At 37.9% G+C, this 22,437-nt stretch overlaps 1 protein-coding gene across 5 annotated transcripts in view; it reads left to right on the forward strand.

The window, feature by feature from the left end:
• The window catches only part of MAP3K13 (mitogen-activated protein kinase kinase kinase 13), a 143,257-nt gene that overhangs the window by 103,750 nt on the left and 17,070 nt on the right, over positions 1-22,437 (forward strand). For all 5 annotated transcript variants that reach the window (XM_019735851.2, XM_019735855.2, XM_019735852.2 and 2 more), the window contains 8 exons: positions 3,068-3,251; positions 7,719-7,910; positions 10,952-11,110; positions 12,851-13,009; positions 13,421-13,529; positions 20,481-20,590; positions 21,376-21,492; positions 22,188-22,325. In XM_019735851.2, coding sequence (XP_019591410.2) covers positions 3,068-3,251; positions 7,719-7,910; positions 10,952-11,110; positions 12,851-13,009; positions 13,421-13,529; positions 20,481-20,590; positions 21,376-21,492; positions 22,188-22,325 — 1,168 coding nt within the window. The remainder of the gene's footprint in view (positions 1-3,067; positions 3,252-7,718; positions 7,911-10,951; positions 11,111-12,850; positions 13,010-13,420; positions 13,530-20,480; positions 20,591-21,375; positions 21,493-22,187; positions 22,326-22,437) is intronic.

The raw sequence follows: 22,437 nt of genomic DNA on the forward strand, positions 1-22,437 counted from the left end.
TTCTCATTTTATAAAAATACTAAATAATAGGCATTATTTATTAAAAATATAGTAAATTACAATGTAAACATTATAAAATAATATAAAAAGGGTTATTTAACAAATTGTGTTAGAATCATTAAATAACAATATGGAAAAAAATTAACTTGTGTCAGTCCTCATACCATATACAAAATAAACTCCCGATGGATATAAAGGTTAAACTTTTAAAAAGTCAACTACGGATCACTCTTAGAGGATAGAGGAGGAAGTAGAAGAAATTACAAAGGAAATGACAGGGAACTACAAAAATATATGGTTAAAAAAATAATAAAATTAAAAGGCTTTTTAAAAAATATTCTCTTTGTATTTTCAAATAAATAGAGAGGAAGCGCCTTCAAGTTTATGAGAACTACAAGACAGTGTTAGATAAATGGACAAAGGATAAATTTGACAATTCATACAAAGTGCTTGTATTAAACAAATGTAAAGAAAATATTCTACATCATTGGCAATTAAAGTAGTACAAACTCATAAAATACTATTTTATACCTAATTAAATTAGCACCGGAAAATAATTGGCAATATTCATTGCTGGCAAAGTCATAGTAAAAGGGACACACTCACATTACTGCTGTCAGGGAAAACTAGCAAAATCCTTTTGGATAGCAATTTGGAATGTATACCAAGAGCCAGGAAACTGTACTCTTTAACCTAAGGAATGAGTCTGAGGAAATAATATAAAGAAAGGAAAAAAGTATTTGAATTTCAAATTTAAATTAGCAAACAAAAAGATGGAGACACTCAAGTATCAAAATAGATAAGAGGGTGCAGTAAATAATTAGAGCTTATAATAAAAACTATATAATGAATAAATACATGGTGAATACACAATACATGAAAAAGAAAAAAATTGTATATCACGTACAACTTTTACATAGCTGTATACATATAAGCAAAGACTAGAAGAGAAGATTAAAACTGAGTATCGGATGGGATATCAGATAAAATACACATTTTTCTGATATTTTCTAATGTTTCTAGTATTTAACAGGAAATAAACATTGAGTGAATATAGAGGGGAAAGACACCCAAAGATTGTCTAATTTTAATTGTCATTGTGTTAAAAATTAGGGTAAATTGGGCTTTTATAAGGTTATTCAGAGAAATAGTACCCAGTTATGTTCTTGCCCCGTATCCTATAATAGTACTTTATTCAGTCCCCAGAATGGTCAAAATGACACTGTGTTTAGTCCCTCACTGTACCTCTAATAGTAAAATTCTCTTACAGTATGCCATCAATATCTGCATCCTGTGTGTGCTGCACGAATAAGCCTATGGGGACAAAATTGAGACTGCTTAAGATACTTAATACTTGTCAGTCATTAGAATCCATAAAGCTATTGAAAGAGTGAAGCTTATAACTTACTGCTTCCTCCCAAATCTCACTTGGTATCATTTGTTGCTTTGGTGATTTCACATTTGTGAGCTATTTGTATTTTAGAGAGATCTGCTTTTATGTAGCAGCTGCTCAATTTCAATAGAGCAGAAAACTTTAATATTGCTGACATCAGAAGAATGGGATGAACGCCCATGATATAAACTACCTTCACTATAAGTTTTTCTGCTCGATGTAGGTATATTTTGAAAATCATGTTTTAACCATTATAATGAGAAGCCACATTTTATTAAGAATCTATAGAATTTCGTTTCTCTTAAGGCAGAGAAAATTAGAGAAGGGGGAAATGTTGTTCCCTTCCAGATACTGATGAACTCTTTCTGCTCTTCTGCTTCACATGGTAGATGGTGAGTTGATTTGCTTTCAAGACCAGAATATCTTCAAAGCTAACTCAGCACCACCTTGTTCAGTGTTCTACAAATAGTGGCCTTTTAGTAATCGGTGACCCGACAAGAATCTGTCATAACCTTTCGTATTGTCATCATCCTCTCCTCACTCCGTGGGGCTCCTAGCTCTTTGATGTTCATTTCTTACCAGGCAGAGCGAAAGCACTGGCAAAAAGGAGGATAAGGCAGATCAATGGATTATGTTCTTCTTTTTAAGTATCACAAGATTAAAGCACATATTGATTGAATTTTTAAAGTGCTTTATTTGAAATAGCATCTTATTCATTATAAAAGTCAAATATACTTATGGTTAAATTTTTTTAATATTGAAAAGGATAAAGAACATAATATGAATCACCAATAATACCACCAATTAGAAATGACCTCTGTTACATTCTTGGTGCCAAAAAAAAAAAAAAATCAAACTCTAAGAAAAAAAGAAACTTGAAAATAGTGCATCTAGATGAGTAAATATATCATCACTGATGACCCTCTCAGTTCCTTCATGAGAGGAAATGTGGTACAGTGGAGAAAGCACTCTCCCTGGAATTAGCCAGTTCCAGAGTTCTGGGTCCAGTCCTGCCAATTACCAGCTATATGACCTTGAATTACTAACTTACCCACCCTAGCCTTAGTTTTCGCATCTTGAAATAACCATAATAAGACCAAATTTGTAGGACTGTTGTAAGAATTAAACACATGAGACACGTAAAGCACTGTACTAGTATCTGGCGTATAGTAAATACTAAATAAAAAGTAAATACTAATATAAGTATTATACATAATTAGGTCCTTATGAGAGTATCTTTGAAAATTCATTCTGCAAGGATTAATTGAGCATCTGGCTAGAAATTCAAAGAGGAATAAATGATACTTATAATGGGTGATGGAGTAGGGATAGTGGTGTAGAGACAGTAGGGTGAATTGACTAAACATGAAGACTTGAGATGAGCAGCTGGGAGTGTCAGAATACATTTTGTTTGGAGGAGAGTACATTGGATATCTCTGATCTGCTTGATGTCACTGGTTAAAAAATGATACAAAGTCATACATGGGAATATCTGATCTATAGTATCAAGGCCCATAGAAAGGTTATATCTTTTGATGAGTTACCAGGTGGGAAACAAAGTGTAGAGGTCATTTTGGGTGATGGTGAAGTTGGCAGCTTTGGAGTGGCTTTGTAGAATGGTCCCTGCACGGATTCCAAGATCTTTTTAAGCTTGTTTCTTGCTTGTGTGCCTAGATACTTGGGAAGTGCCATTTGAGGAGATCTCAGAGCTGCAGTGGCTGGGTAGTGGAGCCCAAGGAGCTGTCTTCCTGGGCAAGTTCCGAGCGGAGGAGGTGGCCATCAAGAAAGTGAGAGAACAGAATGAGACGGATATCAAGCATTTGAGGAAGTTGAAGCACCCTAACATCATCGCTTTCAAGTAGGTCAAGGCTTTTTTTTTTTTTTTAAGAAATAGAAAGATTTTCTTTTCCCAAACATATAAGCTCCAGCTTTGAAAGACATGTTAAGAATATTCTATAGACTAAGCACTGTGTTAGGTGCTTTGGAAGGGTACCACAGAACTATTGAATTAGAGTTGTGTCTTTAAGAAGTTTATAATCCAGTAGTTCTTTTTGCCAGAGAATGCCCTGCTTGGAAGGGATGTGGATGGAGCAGAGAGGGAGAAGGTGGATTCCTGCCTAACAGTCAGATCTGCCGAATCAAACTCATTTGTCAATAGGATGACAGAGGTCACTTTCAGATAGCCCGAAGGTGCTAAAATTCAGTTAAGAAAACAAAGCTAACATCTAGGTGATCAGAGAACAATTAGTCCCTGTGCAGTAATAGATATGTTTTTTATTAGTTTCTATTAGTGTCCTTTCTTAAATGTTAACTTTTAATAACAGGTAGGTACCTTTGGAGTATTTCTCCCTGCCTCAGGCTTTGCTAGCTCCCTTTTCAAGTAATGCCAATTACTCAGCTTTCTAAATCTAGTGATAGTAGAGTTATTGATCATAGTAAGGTATGTGCTATTTCCATTTCACAAAGTAGTTGTTTTCAAGATCTTTATAGTTTAAGACCATTACTTTCATAATATTGGCAGGGATCCCTAGCAAAAGAGGGAGGCTCAAAGGTAAACTTGTGGAAATCACCAAATTTGGCAATGCTGAGCTCTCTATATGTGTCATCTCTTCTGCCTGTACCTTTCCCTTGAGTTTCCTCTTACCAGCCTTTAAATGTTGCCCTAGGCTTGAATAAATGCATGGTGAGTGGCTTCAGAGGAGGGAAGGTAAAGAACCGGAAAAATAGCCGTTAGGTGGGGTGACAATTTACAAACTTGAACTTCTTAGTGTGTACACACACACACACACACACACACACACACACACACGGTGCCAAAAAATGTATACACAGTTTAAAAAAGGAAAGAACTGTATTGAAATTATGCTGATGGCAACCACTTTGAGCACCTCTTGTAGTTGCAGAAGTCAGACGTGACTTGTATTCATATTATATTTTGTTATCGGTATATATTGAGTATCACAATTTTAATAGTTTTTTCCTTTCTTAAAAAGTGTATACATTTTTTTGGTACTCTTTGTATATATATATTTCAATTCTGGAAAATGAGGCTACAGTTAAAAGTGGAATGTTATAAATCCCCATTCCATAAATTAGGAGGAGCTTCACCCAGTCCCCAAGAGGGATCCTTTCTTGATAAAACTATCAATATAAAGCTAAACATATGATGTGATAATTTTTCATTGGAACCACATCCCCAAAGTAAAGAATAGAAATCTTAGGTACAGGTTTTATAGAACGGGTTTAAATGAGTGTTGAAGCTGAGTTATGATTTTCAAAGGCCCATTAAGGAAAGGAAAGGGGGTGTAAAAGGAGGAGAAGCATCCAACTGGGATACTGAATGAAGTGCTTGCCTTGATTTCCTGTGGAAAGAATATCCACGCAGAGGGCATGGGAGAGAGCTTCAACTGCGGTAGCAATTCTATCCCTGGTTGCCTGGGAAGGGCTAGGAAGATGTGAGACTAAAACAAAATGTTCTAGAAACCAATTCTCATCTCTCCAAAGACTATCATTTGAAAAGACAACAGGAGGATTATTTTAAAGCCGATTATCAGAGACTCACGTCTTTCATTTTACTTCCCTGAGAGGACCCTCACTCCCAGTGTGCTACACCATCCTAAAGGAAAGGAAGGCCTTCCATTTAACTAAACTTTTAAGCTTAGACCACCACTAGGACGCTCAGTTTGAGACACAGAATGTTCTATAGATCAGCATGGCCTTTTGGCCCTCCTGAAATGTCATAGGCTGTGTGTGTCGCAGTAAGAGGGCTTTCCAGGCAGAAGTGTGTCCTAAGAGGATGAATCTGTGAATCTTTATTTTTCCTTCCTTTGTTTTGCTTCTTCCTTTCTCTTCCCAGTCTTTCCCCCCACCTCACCCTCTGACCCTCCTACCTGCATATGCAGTTTTCAGCATTTTGGACAAATATTGCCATGCTGGTGTCCAACTATTTAGGCTGAAGATGCTTGAATAGTCTTTACCTCTACATGGAAAACAATAGCGAGACTGTGTGCCTGGCCTATTACACCATGCTCTTGAGGCATTGTGCTGTGTTATGTTTGCAGCCATCTGTGCCATGTGTTGCTTGGCCAGTGAATCATTCAGGACCGTCTGGAAGACGTGAAGGCAAGATTACATTTTAGTACGTCTCTCTGGATACTGGTTTCTGTGCTTACAGCTTCTTTGGAAGTTACTAAGAATGATGTGCAGAAGGGAAAGGGCAAGGAAAGAATACTATATTCTTTTTTCTTCCGATTTTTAAAGCTTTCTTTTAAGAAAACCCAACCTGACTGTTCCTAATGGAATTGAGTGTCAAAGGGAATAAAAGGTAGCAATTAGAAGTGATTATAGAGCTGCTATTTATAGCTACTAAGAAGCCTTGTCATAGTACAGGGCTGATGGAATGATTGCTCCTCATTCGTCAGTCAGGAAAGATGAAAAGTGTATAACATATTAGTGTTAGGCCCTTTCTGTCCATGTGTGTGTGAAAAGGTAAAACATAGTTGAGTAGGAGACTGAATAGCTCCAAATAAATCTTTATTTTGATATTCTTAAACATATTACAGTATTCCTGCCTTAGCATTTCTCTGTAATGAAAATGAAAATTGTCTGTATGTAGTTCCTGTACGCTCTTGCTCCACTGAGGTTTCCTAAAAGTCAAGTAACAGAAACTTGAAAAACAAAATCTTTCATTAAAAATTAGGGTAAGAATTCTGGGTAGCTTAGAAAATGTTGGAGAGTAATAGAAATCGCTTTGTGGCATTTGACAGGTACATCCAAGCAAGGAAAGTGAAGACTAATTATTTAATTTCTCCATAACCTGCTATTGTTACAAGATTTTCACATGATCACAAGCCATGGTCTCTAAATTCTTTCATCATTTATGGCAGCCTAAGAGATAGGATATGAACTGATAGCTGGGTGAGGACTTTAGCTTGCGTGTCTTATAGGTAGACTATTCTCAATAACTTCTCTAGAAAGTTTTAAAGGAGGGCATACATACCATTAAGGGATGGGACACAGAGAATTGCATATGGTCGTTTTTCTTCTCTTTTCTTGTCCTCAGAACAAAGTTGTAATTTAGAATTCATATGATTTTCCCCACTTTTATAAGGTAACGTTATTAATATAGGAATCCCCAATATGCTTGTCTATACAGAAGCTGAAAAGGTAAAAGGGAGGCTTGTGGTGCAGTGAGTGGAAAGAGCATGGCTTTGAAGTCAAACAGACTGGATTTGAATCCCAGCTCTGTCACTTACTAGTGGTCTGATCTAGGACAAGTCAACTTTCCCTCTTTGAACCTTACCTGTAAAAATGGAACAGGTAATTTCTATTTTAAAATGGTTCAGGGCAGACCAAATAAAACAATTAAACAAACAAGTAAATATGCCTGACAAAAAGATGTGCTCCCATGTTATTGCTCTTCTTCCTACCTCTGGCCTTGGCACATGTTATGTGAAGGCTTTATCAGCAAAGAAAGGTAAGGTGAAGTTAAGAACTGTTTGTCAGGGACTTGCTGTGCGATGTTTAGACCTTGTGGTAAAGAGAAAAGAACTTGAATACCTTTTCCCTTCAAGGAGCCTGCAATCTATATCAGGAGGGAAGCATCACATATAAAAAAATGAATGGCTCCCATGTAGCATAGGAATTCAGAGAAGAGAAAGATCTTTTTGGACTGGAATGATCAGGAAAGCCTTCATGGAAGGTGTAGGAAGTGACGGACATGCAGGCTGCATAAATGTATAATACATTGTGTAACATTATTTGTATTCTAAACAGAAATCGTTTTCAAAGACAAAATAATATAGAAAAATTTTTTTTGGTCCTCATTCTAGTTAGTTGTCTTAAATTTCTAATTTAAAATCCAACAAATAATAGTAAAAATAGCAACATTCTATTTGAATTCTCTCTTTCTGCACACTATGTATAAAACACTATTTAATTTTTAAAGGAAGATATTTAAATTATTCTTAGCAATCTAAAACAACACAACATCCAGCCCATACAAAACCTCAGAAAAGGGTGCTCTTTGTCCCAGAATGGAATGGTCCCACAGGAAAAGCACCAGATAGAACACAGCATATAGATATCTGGAGTGAACAAAGCAAACTAAAATTATCTATGTGCATAATAGAGAAACCTGTAGATGAGAGAGGGTTTCATGCTAATTTAAGAATCAGGAAAGATTATCTACATACTTTTTAAAAAATAGTTTGGATAGAGAATTGGTCTTAATGATTAAGTTTATTAAATATTTCTAAAATATAAATATGTATACATGTATGTTTGTATCTATGTATTTATGTACATATTTGTGTTTTCTTGAAAGGGGTGTTTGTACTCAGGCCCCATGTTATTGCATCATCATGGAATACTGTGCCCATGGACAGCTCTACGAGGTTTTGCGAGCTGGCAGGAAGATCACGCCTCGATTGCTAGTAGACTGGTCCACAGGAATTGCAAGTGGAATGAATTATTTGCACCTTCATAAAATTATTCATCGTGATCTCAAATCACCGAAGTGAGTACTAGAGCTAATTTTTCAGCCAAGTTGTTTTATTGCTTTGAAATAAGGAAATCTATCAACCATCGTTGAAATTTTCAGATGTCATACTTTCATGTTCAGTTTAAATCAGCACAGTGGGTAATTCTATTTGCATATCTTTTGGATTATTGTTGACCTACTTACTTATCTATATGGCAGATATGTCTAAGCACCTGACACTAGCTTTCCCTTTTTGTTGCTTTTAATTGTATAATTATGAAACAAAATTCATTGTCACCAAAGTACTCACCTTACATCATCTTGAATAATTAACACCAAACTTCCTCACTTAAAGGCTTATTTGTTGCTTCCTTAGTGTATTCCAAAAACACAGTTTTTTTAAAAACTGAGTTTCAGAAATATATACAACAGAATAAAAATGAATAAAATGTTTAAGAAACAGAGGCAAAGAAAAAATAAAAACATTAGAACTAAAGCTTGTTCTCAAAATATATACCACAAGAGTCCGTACAGTTAGAGGTAGACTACAAATTTGGGTTTGAGCTTTCTAGAGTCTAAGCAAAGAAGGAAATAAATAGTTATACAGTTCACAGTGTCCATAAGAAAATACAAACTGGTTATTTAAGAGAAGCAGAGCTGTTTCCAGTAATCTCTGTGAAGGTGAAGGTGAAGGATTTGCCAGGCATTCTGCCTTTGTATCTTCTCCACGGAAGATACAAATCAGTCCTTGAAGTGATTCAGTGTTGTGCTCTCCATTTATTCATAAAGGTTTTGTCCCTTGGGGAAGTACATACACCCTGTTACGGTTCTGCTGCCTGCAGGCAAGGGTGATTGTCTTGAATCAGTTTCCTATTATAATGTATGGGATTCACAGATCTTGAGACTGACAAACTTTATCTCCTTTACTTCCCCACCTAACTAATAAAAGCTATGCGTAGGCCCGATTGGAGGCTCAGTCCTTGAGGTTGGAGTCCCTTTGCCCCACTTGCACTCTAAAAAAAATATAATAATAATAATTCCTTGATTGGAAACTTCAAAACAGCTGTTATTTATCACCATAATTTTTAACAATATTTATTACAGTCATTAGCTCATTGAACAACTTCCTTCTTGTTTTACTTGCAAATAACTTTATTATATGGTGTTCATTCTGTTTACATTCTTAACAGAAACTGTTGCTTTTGTCACTCCATAAAGTACCGAAGACCTCTTTGAATGGTCTCCTTTTTAACCACCTTTTTCGCCTTAAAAATTAATTTTAGAGGAAGAAGCCAGGAAATTTTAGAATATGTAAAATCACATGCTACTCTCTTTAACGCCTGTCCTTTAAAGATTAGAGTGAGTTGGTTTCTCAGTAAGCTTTTCCCTCTTGTGAGTACGACCCTGACCTCACTGCAGCTGTGGCCTTTTTGGGTTCCAAGGTAACTTTGAGAAGACAAAGATCTATCTGGCTTGCTGTAAAGAGATTTTATTAAATCTTTAGGCTGTGCGATCCCAACTTTGTCTCAGAAGATTTCACAAAAGTTCCAACATCATATCTTCTCTAGTCTCCTCCCGTGTCCATTCCCTCTTTTATCGACCTGTCCATACCAACAGGTCCCATAATAAGCAGCACAAAAGAGGCAGAAGGGGAAGATTCCAGTGTTTCCCACCCCTCGGGGGCTTACCACCTTTTCTGACTTTCATGATATATGATACCATCAATTCTCCAATTATCTCAGCTGTCCCATGATATTTTACGCATTTTCACCAAGACTAACACCATTCATTCAAAATTCCTAAACTACGTGAATTTTACATGTCAGCTGCACAGCCAGGGGTTGGTGGATGAAGGTATTCTAATGCAGTTGTAAGCACTGAGCTGTTTGGTAAATAACTATTTGACATGGGCGGGCAGGGTGGAAAATGTGAAGTCCCTGGTTCAAAGAAGGGAAGCGATAGACCAGGACGTTTCCTGTTTTCTAACATCTTGATTCTGATACTATTGGAGTCTTAAGCCTTCTTATTGTTAAACATAGTTCTCTAGATCATTAAGCCTCTGAAACCCTAACCCAGGAACATTCTAAAGTTCTAAACAGGTTATTTGAAGTGAACTCAGTGTAGTGTGTGAGGATGTGCATGTGTTGGATTTAACTGGTACCAGATTGTATTCATGTTTACGGCTAGCAAAAGCAGTCTGCCTCAGGTCACAGTTCAGACAACTTCTATGAAAATTAAAACATGAGTTATGTGACATCTACTTAAGCTTCAATTTATTCCTGCTTTTCCTCTTCAACGTTAGTAGAATCTTATGATACTTATTAGCTTTTTACTGTAACAAATCCCTAATATCATGATCCCATGCATGATTTTAGTTGGCTATCACTTAAACAGTGTTTTAAAAGAAGTGTTTTTCTTAGTGGGTTGTCTGAGACGGGTAAGGGTGGAAACCAATGTTTATTGAGCATGGGTGCTTTACTTAGCTCATTTAATTCAAATGAAAATTTTATGAGGCCATGATTACTGACCCATAATCCCTTATCCGAAACTCTGGAGTCATGATTTCAGAAAGGTAATCTTGTGCATTACCTTACACCCCCAGTGAAGACTGGGGCTGTACCCCTAATCAGCCACATTCATGTGTCTGTAGCAAAACCTATGACAGTCACACAAAGTGGGGTCCAAGTGAGTTTGCTTTATACCTATGAAAAAATATTTACACACTGTTTTCAGAGCTTTTTGCATTTTTGAATTGTGGATAAGATAGTGTGACTTGAATTGTCTCCATCTTACAGATTGAGAGAACTGGCTTAGAAGAGTGAAGTAAGTTGGCAAAGGTCACACAGTTAGCATGTGGTGATGGCAGGGTAAAACCAGGTGTAAAAGCCTACTAAGCTATGCCGCCTCACAGGTATGAATGATGCTGTTTCTAGTGTGTAGTTAGTGCCCTAGTACTGGAACTCGTAAGCTGAATTCTGCAAGGTAAGGGGTAGCAAACAAAGTCTTTGGTGCCAATTTGAGTCATGTTTTTTCATTAGTACTAATGATCTGGATATTTTCTTTATTTCTTTTGAAAGTGTTTTAGTGACCCACACAGATGCAGTAAAAATTTCAGATTTCGGTACGTCTAAGGAACTCAGCGATAAAAGCACCAAGATGTCCTTCGCTGGCACAGTTGCATGGATGGCGCCAGAGGTGATACGAAATGAACCTGTCTCTGAAAAAGTCGATATATGGTAAGCAGCACCGCCTGTGCCAACCAGAAAGCCTTTCCTCACTTTCACCCAGCGGCACTTTCCTCCGTCGACACATCTGCTTTCCCAAAATATTCTTTAGTGTGACTCACTTCTGCTTGATTGCTGTCTCACACTAGCTGAGGTACTACCCAGTATGATGATATATGGTAAGAAGGATTGGGAGAGGAATTAGGGTGACTATCTAGTCAGTAAATCATCAGTTTGGGGGACCTTCACAGAATATGCTAAACGTTCTGCAGGACGGAAAGTTTGCTTCAAAAAACCATTTTGTATAAGAGTCTTTTTGAAATGTATTACATAATTCTCAGCTTCTTAAATAAAATACATTAAACAAAGTTTACCTTTTCTTGGTGACTCAGAATATCATTTCATATATATATGTATATGATATTTATTATATATATATGTATATATATGAGTGATGTACTGATGTGACACAGTTATGTGCTTTAGATCTGTTTGATGTATATAGTGCTGTTTGTCCATTTACTAAACAGCCCCTATGGGTGATGCTTTTTTTTTGGAGGGGCTTTTTAAAATCTTTATCAATTTTTCCTCTGAGGTTACAAATCTTTGCTATTAAAAATATATTTCCCTGTAGTTGTTTTTCTTCCATTCTTAAAATTGGCTCCTAATAACTTTTAGGCTTAAAACCAAAATAATAGCATATATCAAAACTGCATGTAACACCAGAATAAATAAGATAAAGTAGAAACGTTAGATCATTTGTAATTCGGGTAATTATTACCAACGTGTCCTCCTTAGGGATTATACCAATTTATGTTCCCAACAGAAATGTTTAAGAATGTTTTCTCAGTCTCACCAATAAAATGTGTTAAACTTTTGAAATTTTGCCAACCATATAGGTAAAAAAAAAAAAGATGTAATATCATAGGTGCAGTATTAATTTGCATTCCTCTTCTTATAAGAAAGGTTATACAAAAAAAAAAAGAAAGAAAGAAAGACTGTACATTTTTTTCACATTTACAAACCATTTGTAATTTCTTTGTGAACTATTCTTATCTTTAGCTGAGTTTTCTGATCTTTATTATCAATTTATAAGAGTATTTTATATATTCAGCAGATTAGCCTTTTGTGTATGTAAATTACAGATACCTTTTGCAATGTTTTATTTTGTTTATGGTGGACTTTTTTTAATTCCATGCCAGATTTTTTTCTTAAATGTAGTTTAACTTGCCAATCTCTCCTTTTATGGCTTCTGGATTTCATAATTAGAAAAGCCTTCACCACTCTAAGATTTTTTTTTTTAATTTCCCATGTGTTCTTTCAGAATTTTTGTGGTTTCATTTTTCACATTTAAGTCTTTGATTCACTTGGAATTTATCTTGGTGTAAGATGAAGTATAGATTTAATTTTTCCCCAGTTGTCTCAACAGCATTTATTGAATAATCAATTTTCCCCACTATGATGTTACTTTTATCATAATACTCAATTCCTATATGTATTTGATCTATTTCTGGATTTCTGTTCCATTCCATTAGTCTGACTGTCTGTTCATGCACCAGAGTTAATTACTGAAGTCTTGTGTCTTATTATCTGGTAGTGTTGATTACCCCTCATTGATTTTCTTTTCTGGTCTTCCTGACTGTTTCTGTTTTTCTCGTAGCCGTATTAGAATATTAAAACTACATAGACATTTGATTAAAAATTAATACAGAACTTTAATGTTTTTTATGCACATTCTTGGTACTACTGCAGGTCTTTTGGAGTAGTGCTCTGGGAGCTGCTGACAGGAGAGATCCCTTATAAAGATGTAGACTCTTCAGCCATCATTTGGGGTGTTGGAAGCAATAGCTTACACCTTCCAGTTCCTTCCACTTGCCCTGATGGATTCAAAATCCTTATGAAACAGACGTGGTAAGAAATATATTTCTTCCAGTATTCTCCTTTACCTTCTTCCTCAACACCACACTTAAAACTTCTCTAAAACTGCAGGAAGTCTCTACGGTGTATTTGGAATTGCCTGGTAGTGTAAAGATTGGGAGCCTTGGAACTATTTATAAATAAATCAGTAAATGATCGCTATTATTACTTCATCAGTCCTTAGGGACTATTATTATCAAACAAGACAAGTCATGGATCCTAGAGATTTCCATTGCACTACTAGAGGTATCTCGTAATTATATTTTCCTTTTGCTCTTCAGTACATCAACATTGCCAGCAATATAGCCATGTATGAAATCAAAATGTTTCTCATAAAGTAGAATAAAATCTTTATTCTCCTGGACATAACTTCTGAAATGCACAAGCTGTCTTTTTTACTTTTAGGCAAAGTAAACCTCGCAACCGACCTTCTTTTCGGCAGACACTCATGCATTTAGACATTGCGTCTGCCGATGTTCTTGCCACCCCACAAGAAACTTACTTTAAGTCTCAGGTAAGTCTGGAAACTTTCTACCAGGTGTATGACTGAATGGGCAGACAGGGAACTACCAATGAAAAAAAAGTAACTCTTAGAAATGGGCCATTCTGATTCTTATAACAGTTATATAATTCTATTCATTGTGAAACCATAACTATGACACCTTACACATAGGACATTTTGGAGTTTTTAAAGCATTTATATATTATTATCTCATTTGAAAAGAACATGTATCAGAATCTGATTCTCATAGTGGTTTCTAATGAAACTGTTGAAGAAAAAAAGAGGAAAAGAAGATATGAAAACTGTAATGTACATATACATATTTGAATTAGAATTATTACTGAATTTCATGAGAGTATTACTTTCTTTGAAGCAGAAAAACTGAAGTACAAGGAAGGGAAGTTAAATATCAGAGAGAGTCCATGACAGAAGTTGGCCCAGAGAGAACCTTTGCTCTAACTTTATGTGTCACCTAGTATAGCACCAAATAAAATATAATTTAATGTATCTGTTAGCTTTTACTGCATTACAAACCATTCCAAAACATATGGCTTAAAACAATAAGCTTTTGTTCAGCTCACAGTTTTGTGGGTTGGGATTTTGGGCTAGGCTTTGACTGGGCTCACTCACATGTCTGCTGTCAGTTGCCAGGTCAGCTGGGAGGCTGGCAGGTTCCAGATGGCCTCATTTACAAGTCTGGCGATTGGTTGGCTCTTAGCTAGAGTACCTCTCCCCCACGTGGTCTCTTATCCTTCAGCAGGCTAGCTTGGGCTTGTTCACATGGTGTTCCCAGGTGACAAATGCAGCAAGAGAGCAAGCCCCAGTGCACAAACGATTCTCAAGGCTGTGTGTGCATCATGCATGCCAATGTCTCATTGTCCAGAGCAAGTCACAGGCCAATCCAGACTGAGAAACAGATTGCACCTGTTGACGAGAAAACATGCCATACGTGTTGTAAGAGCACGGGTGCAGAGAGGGGAAGAATTTGTGACTATTAAATAAAAATGCTGTAAATGTGATAAGGATGGCCTAACTAACTACCCATACAGATAAGGAGGGTGGGAGTTAAGTATGCTTGAGGTCCTTATCCCTTCCAGATCCAGCAATAATAAAAGGAGTAAAAGGGGATGAAACTATGGCTTTCGAAATAATATCATGATCCCAAATGATAGCTTTACGCCTGTAGATTTAACGACAGTATTACATAATTCGTCTCATACAGCTGTGTCTCGCTCATGTTGCTGTGTTTCTAAAATGAATTTTCGTAAGATGGATTCCATCTCCAGTACAATTTCAAAGATTCATTCTCAGAGAAGACATTTTATTATCAATTGGTGTCTCCATCTTCTCCTCCCAGCCCCCCACCGCCAGTGGGTGATGCGCTTAACAAACCAGGAAGCCTGTGGAGAAGGGTACTGGACTGGGAGGGCCGTCATGCTGGGAGTTAAGCAAGTCCTCTGACGCGCTGTACTGCTTGCCCCAACCCGAGGCTCCGAATGCTTGCTTCTCGGGTGTCTGATAAACAGAGAAATACTCTGCCCATCAGACACGGGGAACTATCTTAATAAATGTACACGAGTTTGGCAGTTTCTAAGGAACGATAATTCAGACTCTTATCCTGTTGCCCAGGGTTCCGACACACTCTTTACGACCCACAATCTTAGCCCTCCCCATAACTGTGTATTTAAATAGTAAGACCTGCCCCTATAGTTTTTTTTAGTGTTTCTGAGGAATTATTATGTAAGTAAAGTGTTTGATTTTAGAGGAAATAAGAAGACATAGGAGGTTGACTTCATGCCATTTCCTATGTCCTTTGATACGCATTCAGATAAACTCCCTTAGACCTATTAAAACTGTTGCCTATCTATTCGAAAAATATAGGTGTGGGGCACTAGAAAATAAATCTGTCAACTAACTTCTTCTGTTAGTGTTCAGAAAAAGAATAGTAGTGAGTACTCTCTAGGAAACCTGTCAAACCTGAGGATACGGTTGCAATCACAGCTTGGCTTCCTTTACAGTAAAACTATACATACCACAGTTTCGTAAAGCAGTTTTTGGTGAAAGTACTAAATCACAAGCCATTGAGAGAGTGTAACTGTACATAGCTGGAACATTTCAAGTTCTAAACAGATTTCACTTGAATGCCCCCAGAACATCACTTCTGACGCCAGTGCAATGTATTCTGAGCCCCCCCCAACCCACCACATGCAAAGCTGCTGTGTGGTGCAACTAAGCACCCACTGTCGATGTCTTCCCTTGTACAAACTCACTTTCATCAACACAGGCAGCGCTAAAATTGAACTCAGAAAAGAAAAGTTTCTTTTGGAGCAAGAATATGGAAGCGAGAAGAAGGGGAGGGGAAAAGAAGGAAGGGAAGGGAACAACTTAGTACATGGGACATTTTTTAATTTTCATCAATTCTTTCACATTTTTCTCTGAACATACAATTTTACCTCTCCTTAAATAGCCCCAAATCTGCTGTCCTTGCCAGTTCCTAGAATTTTTCAGGTACTTACAAGCTGATGTGTCTCTGGGTCTGAAATTCAGATTATCACTGGCTGAAGATAATAAAGTGTTTATGAACTGGCTAGTGAGGTATTAAGAAGAGCAGCAGACCCTGAGACTAAACCCCTGTCCTGTGATCTTGGATAAGTCACTTAATTTCTCTAAACCTCAGCTTACTCATCTAAACAATGAACTCGTATCGTCCCTTCCTTGTGGAGTTTTGGTGAGGATTAAGTGAGATGATAAAGATGCAAGTATATTGAACTGTTTGATTGTAAGATATTATTCACCTCCCACAAAGCTATAAAAACTAAGCTTCCTTTGGGTTGTTACATTCTGGGTACTTTTTCTGATGAACTCCTGAGATGGGTAAGACGGCAGCTAGGCAACTCCTGTGCATTGTGTTTTGACCTTATGCTACCCAGGGGTGGAAGAACTGATTGTTTAGCACATGGTTTTGCTTTTCTATAGCAAAACCTCACGTCCTCCTGCTTGCTGATAAAATCCTCTCGGCATCAGTTATCAGTCAATGGTTGTTAGCCACTGGTCTCCACCTCCCACCAAAACTTGTCAGTCAAGAGAGCTGCCAAAGGCCAGATGACTCCTTCATGAGAGAAAATGCTTCATCTGTTTCTCATCAACAGCACATGTATTAAAGATGCAGCATATATAGCACAGATGAACAAAGCAACCAATTTCAGTCCAATATTAGATTCTGCCAAAGCTATTGCTTCGTTTCTAGACAATAACCCATTTCTCCAAGTAGGCAATTAGTGCTCCTGGTATTCAATTACATTTGATACCAGTCTTTAGATAACATTTTAGCCAAGTCCCAGCTGCTAGGTGGGTCTTGTGCCCTGCTCCCTAGCTCTTCCACCGCCCTCTGCCTTTGCACCGTTTTGCTTTCCTTTTGAGTGCCACAGTGACAACCCAGAAATTCAGGGGAGAGTCAGAGCCATTAAGCTCATTATGGGGATAGACTGTGCTGCCTGAAGAGTAACCTCATCATGAGCGAGTAGGTGCTTAGGCAGAGGCTGGACACTTACTTGGGAGGCAGTAAAGTAGACTCTGTGCTAATCAAGAGTTGGACCTGACAGCGTCTAAGTCTTTTCTCACGCAGAGTCTGATTTCCTGCTACTTAGCCCCCAACACCCTGCTTCTCTATTCCTCAAGCAAGGCTGTAACTCATTCATGTCTTTTTTTCTTGTGAAAAATTGTGGTAAAATATATATAATATAAAGTTGGCTATTTTAACCACTTTTAAGTGTACAATTCAGTGGCATTGATTCCATTCACAGTGTTGGGAAGCTTTCACCACTATCTCCAAAATGTTCCATCACCCCATTAACAATAACTTCCCATTTTCTTCACAGCCCCTGGTAACCTCTGTTCTAATTTCTGTCTCTATGAATTTACCCAGTCTAGATATTTCTTTTAAGTAGAATCACACAATATTTGTCCTTTTGTTTCACTTAGCATGTTTTCAAGGTCTATTTATGTTGTAGCATGTGTCAGAACTTCATCCCTTAATATGAAAGAGTAATATTCTGTTGTATAGATGTACCCCCATTTTGTCTATCCATTCATGTTAATTCAACTTCGTTTTGACACCTATATTATGGGAAAGAAGAGGAGCAAAATTTGAGTGCAAGAGCTTCAGTCCACTGACTGAATAATTGGAAGGCTGGTGAAGACAAAAATCTCAATGTTACGGCCTTTCCCAGGCCTCATCTGGGACATAAAGAAGATCCCATTAATGGTGGTAACTCAAGTGTCACTGGATTTTTCCCTTTACTTGCTCACACAGGACTTAAGTACCTTGTAAAGCACCCCCTACTCCCTTCCACCACTCTCCACATGCATTGTGGGGGAAATCCCCATAAAGAATGAGGGTCTCAAATAGCTTCATATTAACAACATCTGCTCTACTTTTCACTGACTCTGGCTAGACACAGCAGTCTCCCGCCTAGCATCTGCTGGGTATTACTTTATTGGTTAGCACTGTTTTCTGCTGAAAGACTGTAGTCCCCAGCTGACATCCATTGGATGCTGCCATATCCTTAAGGCACTGCCATCACCCACCCGGAGCTGTTATTTCCTGCTATAACTAAAACTCTGGACTTCACAAGATTCCAAAGCTGCACATTGTTCTGTTTACACAATGAACTCTTCCTTTCCCTGTTGAGTTACACTTCGTTAAAAGTAACAAAGCAGTGCTGGTTATGGTCTAATGTTTTACAGGTATTTTCGTGAAACAATGGGAAATGACCCTCCATTCCTATGATGGTGGCTTTGTTATAGGTCAAGTTCATGCAGGACTCCTCCTTTCCACAGGATGTGTTTTCTCTCACAGGCTCCTCAGTCCCTGTGCAAATTGGCCCCAGGCCTGCCTACCCTCCATTTCTTTAGATATGCCCATACGTGTCTGAATTGCAGGTTAAGTGCCAGTTGGAACTCCTATTACATAACGCTTCTAAGTATATGTGATGGAACTCCAAAATTAACATCTACCCATAACACGATACCACAATGTGTGGGGAAAACACATTATTAATCATTTCTCACACATCCTGTTCCCTCTTCACAGGAGAAATCTACTTTCTTAATAGGTTTCAACCTTCAGAAGATTGTCTTTAAGTTTCCTATTTCCTTAAACTATATATCAGGAGGTTTATAGCCTCAAGAATTTAAAATAAAAATTGATCTGTGATGTTTCATTCCTCACCACCAAAAGGAAGTAGTCCTTTTCCTGGTCCCTTTAAATATTGTGCTAGAATCCACTGACATTCTTGCACAAAAGAGGATGCTTTAAGGCCCCAATTTGGCTCTCTCCCTTATTCTTTTTGTGGTCTAACAATTCTTGATTGTCAATCTTTGGCTTCTTAAAGCTCAAATACTCTTCCTACTTTGTGATTTTGATCTGATGATTGAGAGAATAGTATTACCTGGGGCTCAACCAAACCTGCATTTACTGCTTAGATACTGTCAAAGACTGTTACCAAACAATGGACAGCGCATTCTGGATCTTTGCTTTCTGATGGTTGTTTGGCAGGTTTGGCGCTGGAAAGTCAACTAACAGAAATCTTTCTCCAATGGTCAGTCAACATATATATATATGAAGACCTAGCATATTATAAACAGATAAGCAGATATTCACTTTATAAATAATTACAGTATAATTTTCTCTATAAAAATAAATGAGAAATGTCAGATTTGGGGAGAAATCTTCTGTAATTCCACAATCGCTTAAGTATAACTTCTTCCATGCTCTAGAGAGATCATTTTTAACATGAATCTAAAGGTGATAGAATAACTCTAGAGGAAGAGTATACAAGTAAAAACATTTAGTTTACAAGTAAAAACATCTAGCCTTCACTGGAAATTTCCTTAATCTCATTAGCTTCATAGGATGGTGGTCTATACATAATTTGAGGAAACATCTCCTTTAGCTGTTTTTCTACAAACTGCCTGCAGACTATATTCCAGCAGACATTTTCCTGCCTCCTAAAATTTAGATAAAATTGGCTTGAAATTCTATGACCTGTGGAAAGTCCAGTGTCCTATTATTTCTGTGAATTCCTGGAGATTTATAATTTCATGGCCATGCTGGCTCTGCCTTCCTAAAATTGTTGGCTCCCATTCCTGTCATCTTGTGGTTGTTCCTTTATATTTGTCCTGTCATTGACCCAAACATGAAGTTCAGCACCTTTCCTTGATTTCTAAGAAAACAAAAACACTCATCCAAAGTCAGGGCGAAGGTCAAGAGACTTTACTAAAAATTTAGGAAATTGGAAGAGACTTATATTTTGAACAACTTAAATCACATATTGGATATCCATTCCTGTCCTAAAAATTTTGTCCGACTACCTACTAAGTTATTTAGACATACTATTTTTCTTCCTCCTCCTTCTTCTGTTTTTCTGATCTTTCCCTCACTCCCAAATTCCTGTATAATTCCCTATATTTTTATTCCCATCTTCTGCTGTTCATGCCCCTTGGGTCTTCTACTTCAAATATTTTTCAAGATATTTTCATAAACAAAGCCTAAGAGGAATTCTGGTGCCCATTGTAAGGATGATCATATTCTCGCTGACACATACTTGTACCATATGGTTATTAGAGCTATTCTTTCTGGCCAGTCTTTCTCAGTCACGCATCTTGACTTCCCGAGGCGATGGCTAGTATGCCAGCTGTGATGTTTGTGCTGGCCAGCACTGAAAGGAAACTGGAATACAGTATCGCATGTTGGATTAAAGACAAAAAAATGGGGTGGCGTGGGCTGTGCAGATACATCATCATGAGATATTTTGCTATGAACTAATATTTATGGAACATCTATTCTGTAAGGCTCTTCAGGAGTAATATGTAAGGGGAAAAAAATCTTGTACATGATCCTATGGTCATAACAGGGATTGAAACTCCTGGAATATTAACAGAGTCTAATTTGTCCTTGCCCAGGCTGAATGGAGAGAAGAAGTGAAAAAACACTTTGAGAAAATCAAAAGTGAAGGAACTTGTATACACCGATTAGACGAAGAACTAATTAGAAGGCGCAGAGAAGAACTCAGGTCAGCTGATCTCTCCTTCTTCACCTCCTCTTATCCCCAGGTCTTCAGATATTAGCTGGAACTCTCTTTGTGAATTTCGTTTTCTAGACACCTTTCACCTCTGCCATTTATTGTTATTCTCTTTAAAAGTTTTCCTAAAAATTAGCTCTCCTTTATATCACTATTTTATCCTCTCCCCGCAACTCTGTTGTCCTCCTTTATTTTATCTCTGCAACAGAGATTCCTGGAGCTGTTTGTTCATTCAGCCATTGTCCTAGGTGACATGGAAGGCCAGAAATGTATAAGATGTAGTCCCTGGTCTCAAGATGCTTATAATTTATTAAGGGATACAAGACATGATCATATATAACCACTATAATTAGGCGAGATATGTGCCATGGGTAAGTATAAATGAATGATCATGGTATTAGCTCTAACTGCATATTTCCATTGACATATGAGTTGTACTGTATCTCATTATACTGTATTCTTATTGAGACATTGCTGACATTGCACAAAGGCTATAAATTATACCCAAATCACATTCAGATATTATCTGTGGCCCTCCTGGCTATTCTGTGTGGCTGGATGGTGGCCCTTAAAGGTAAGGCAAATGGAAAGCTTAGATTTGCCATCTCCTACTCCATCTTGTTTGAGTCATTGCATTAGACATAGGAGCCTTAAATGTAGAGGGCCCTGGGGCAAATGCTTTTGAGATAAACCATCCTGGTTCTTATTTCATTATAGCTGACCTTTGTTGTCCCCCAAGTTAGTTGGTTTCATGGATCCTGTGTTTTCTTCGCTAGGCATGCTTTGGATATTCGTGAACACTACGAGAGAAAACTTGAGCGGGCTAACAATTTATACATGGAACTGAGTGCCATCATGCTGCAGCTGGAAATGCGGGAGAAAGAGCTCATTAAGTACGTAGCCAGCACACTGTCTGCCCTTACTGATTTGGGTCTGTCAATGAGCAGAAATGTACTGCTTTTCCATGTTGCTGTACTCAGAACTGGCAGATATTTGATTCCTTCCCCACCATGCCTTCAGGGATGCGCTGTGCACAAGCCCCTCACCGTGGTGAGGTTCACAGTTGCGTGGGATCGCCACAGGGCTGGTTGTCGGGGAACGTGCACTTGACAGGCATTTGCTACTTCACCCTGCTGAATGGCTCCGAGAAGGGGTCCTCATTTCCTGAAGGAGCTTGGTGTGGATGAGTGGGGACTTATTGCCCCCTGGGGAAGTAAGGTGGCTACTGCAAGTGGTTTAAGGAATTCGGAGAATGGCAAGAAAAACTGTAGGGTCCTGACTGAAACAACAGCTACTGAAATTGTAGGACTTCTGCCATTGCATTTTTGTCTCTCATGAGGTGTGTGAGCTGAAGGAAAAAATGAAGTCAGGTTTGATTTTAGTATTCTTTTTTGTTGTTCCTATTTTACCTGAATTACAAAAAATGAATTACAAAAAAACGACACCCTGTCCGTCCAATTACCTGAATGGCAACCTTGTTATTCAAATAGCCTGTATCTGGTAAATGTGGCCAGAATCTGTGGGTAGAATTCGCCTGTGAAAGCATTCGGCTATCTCCTCTGTCTGCTCTTTTTCTTTCATTCTGCAGGCGTGAGCAAGCAGTGGAAAAGAAGTACCCTGGGACCTACAAACGACACCCTGTCCGTCCAATAATCCATCCCAATGCCATGGAGAAGCTCATGAAAAGGAAAGGGGTGCCTCACAAACCTGGGATGCAGACCAAACGGTGAGTTTGAGACACTTGTGCTGATCTGATATTCAGATAAATGGGAAAATATCCCCCTCAACATGCATTATCAGATCATGATGGGTGTGGCCACTCTACCTCATCATTAGCA

This window comes from Rhinolophus sinicus, linkage group LG01, assembly GCF_036562045.2.
Source record: "Rhinolophus sinicus isolate RSC01 linkage group LG01, ASM3656204v1, whole genome shotgun sequence".
NCBI lineage: Eukaryota > Metazoa > Chordata > Mammalia > Chiroptera > Rhinolophidae > Rhinolophus > Rhinolophus sinicus.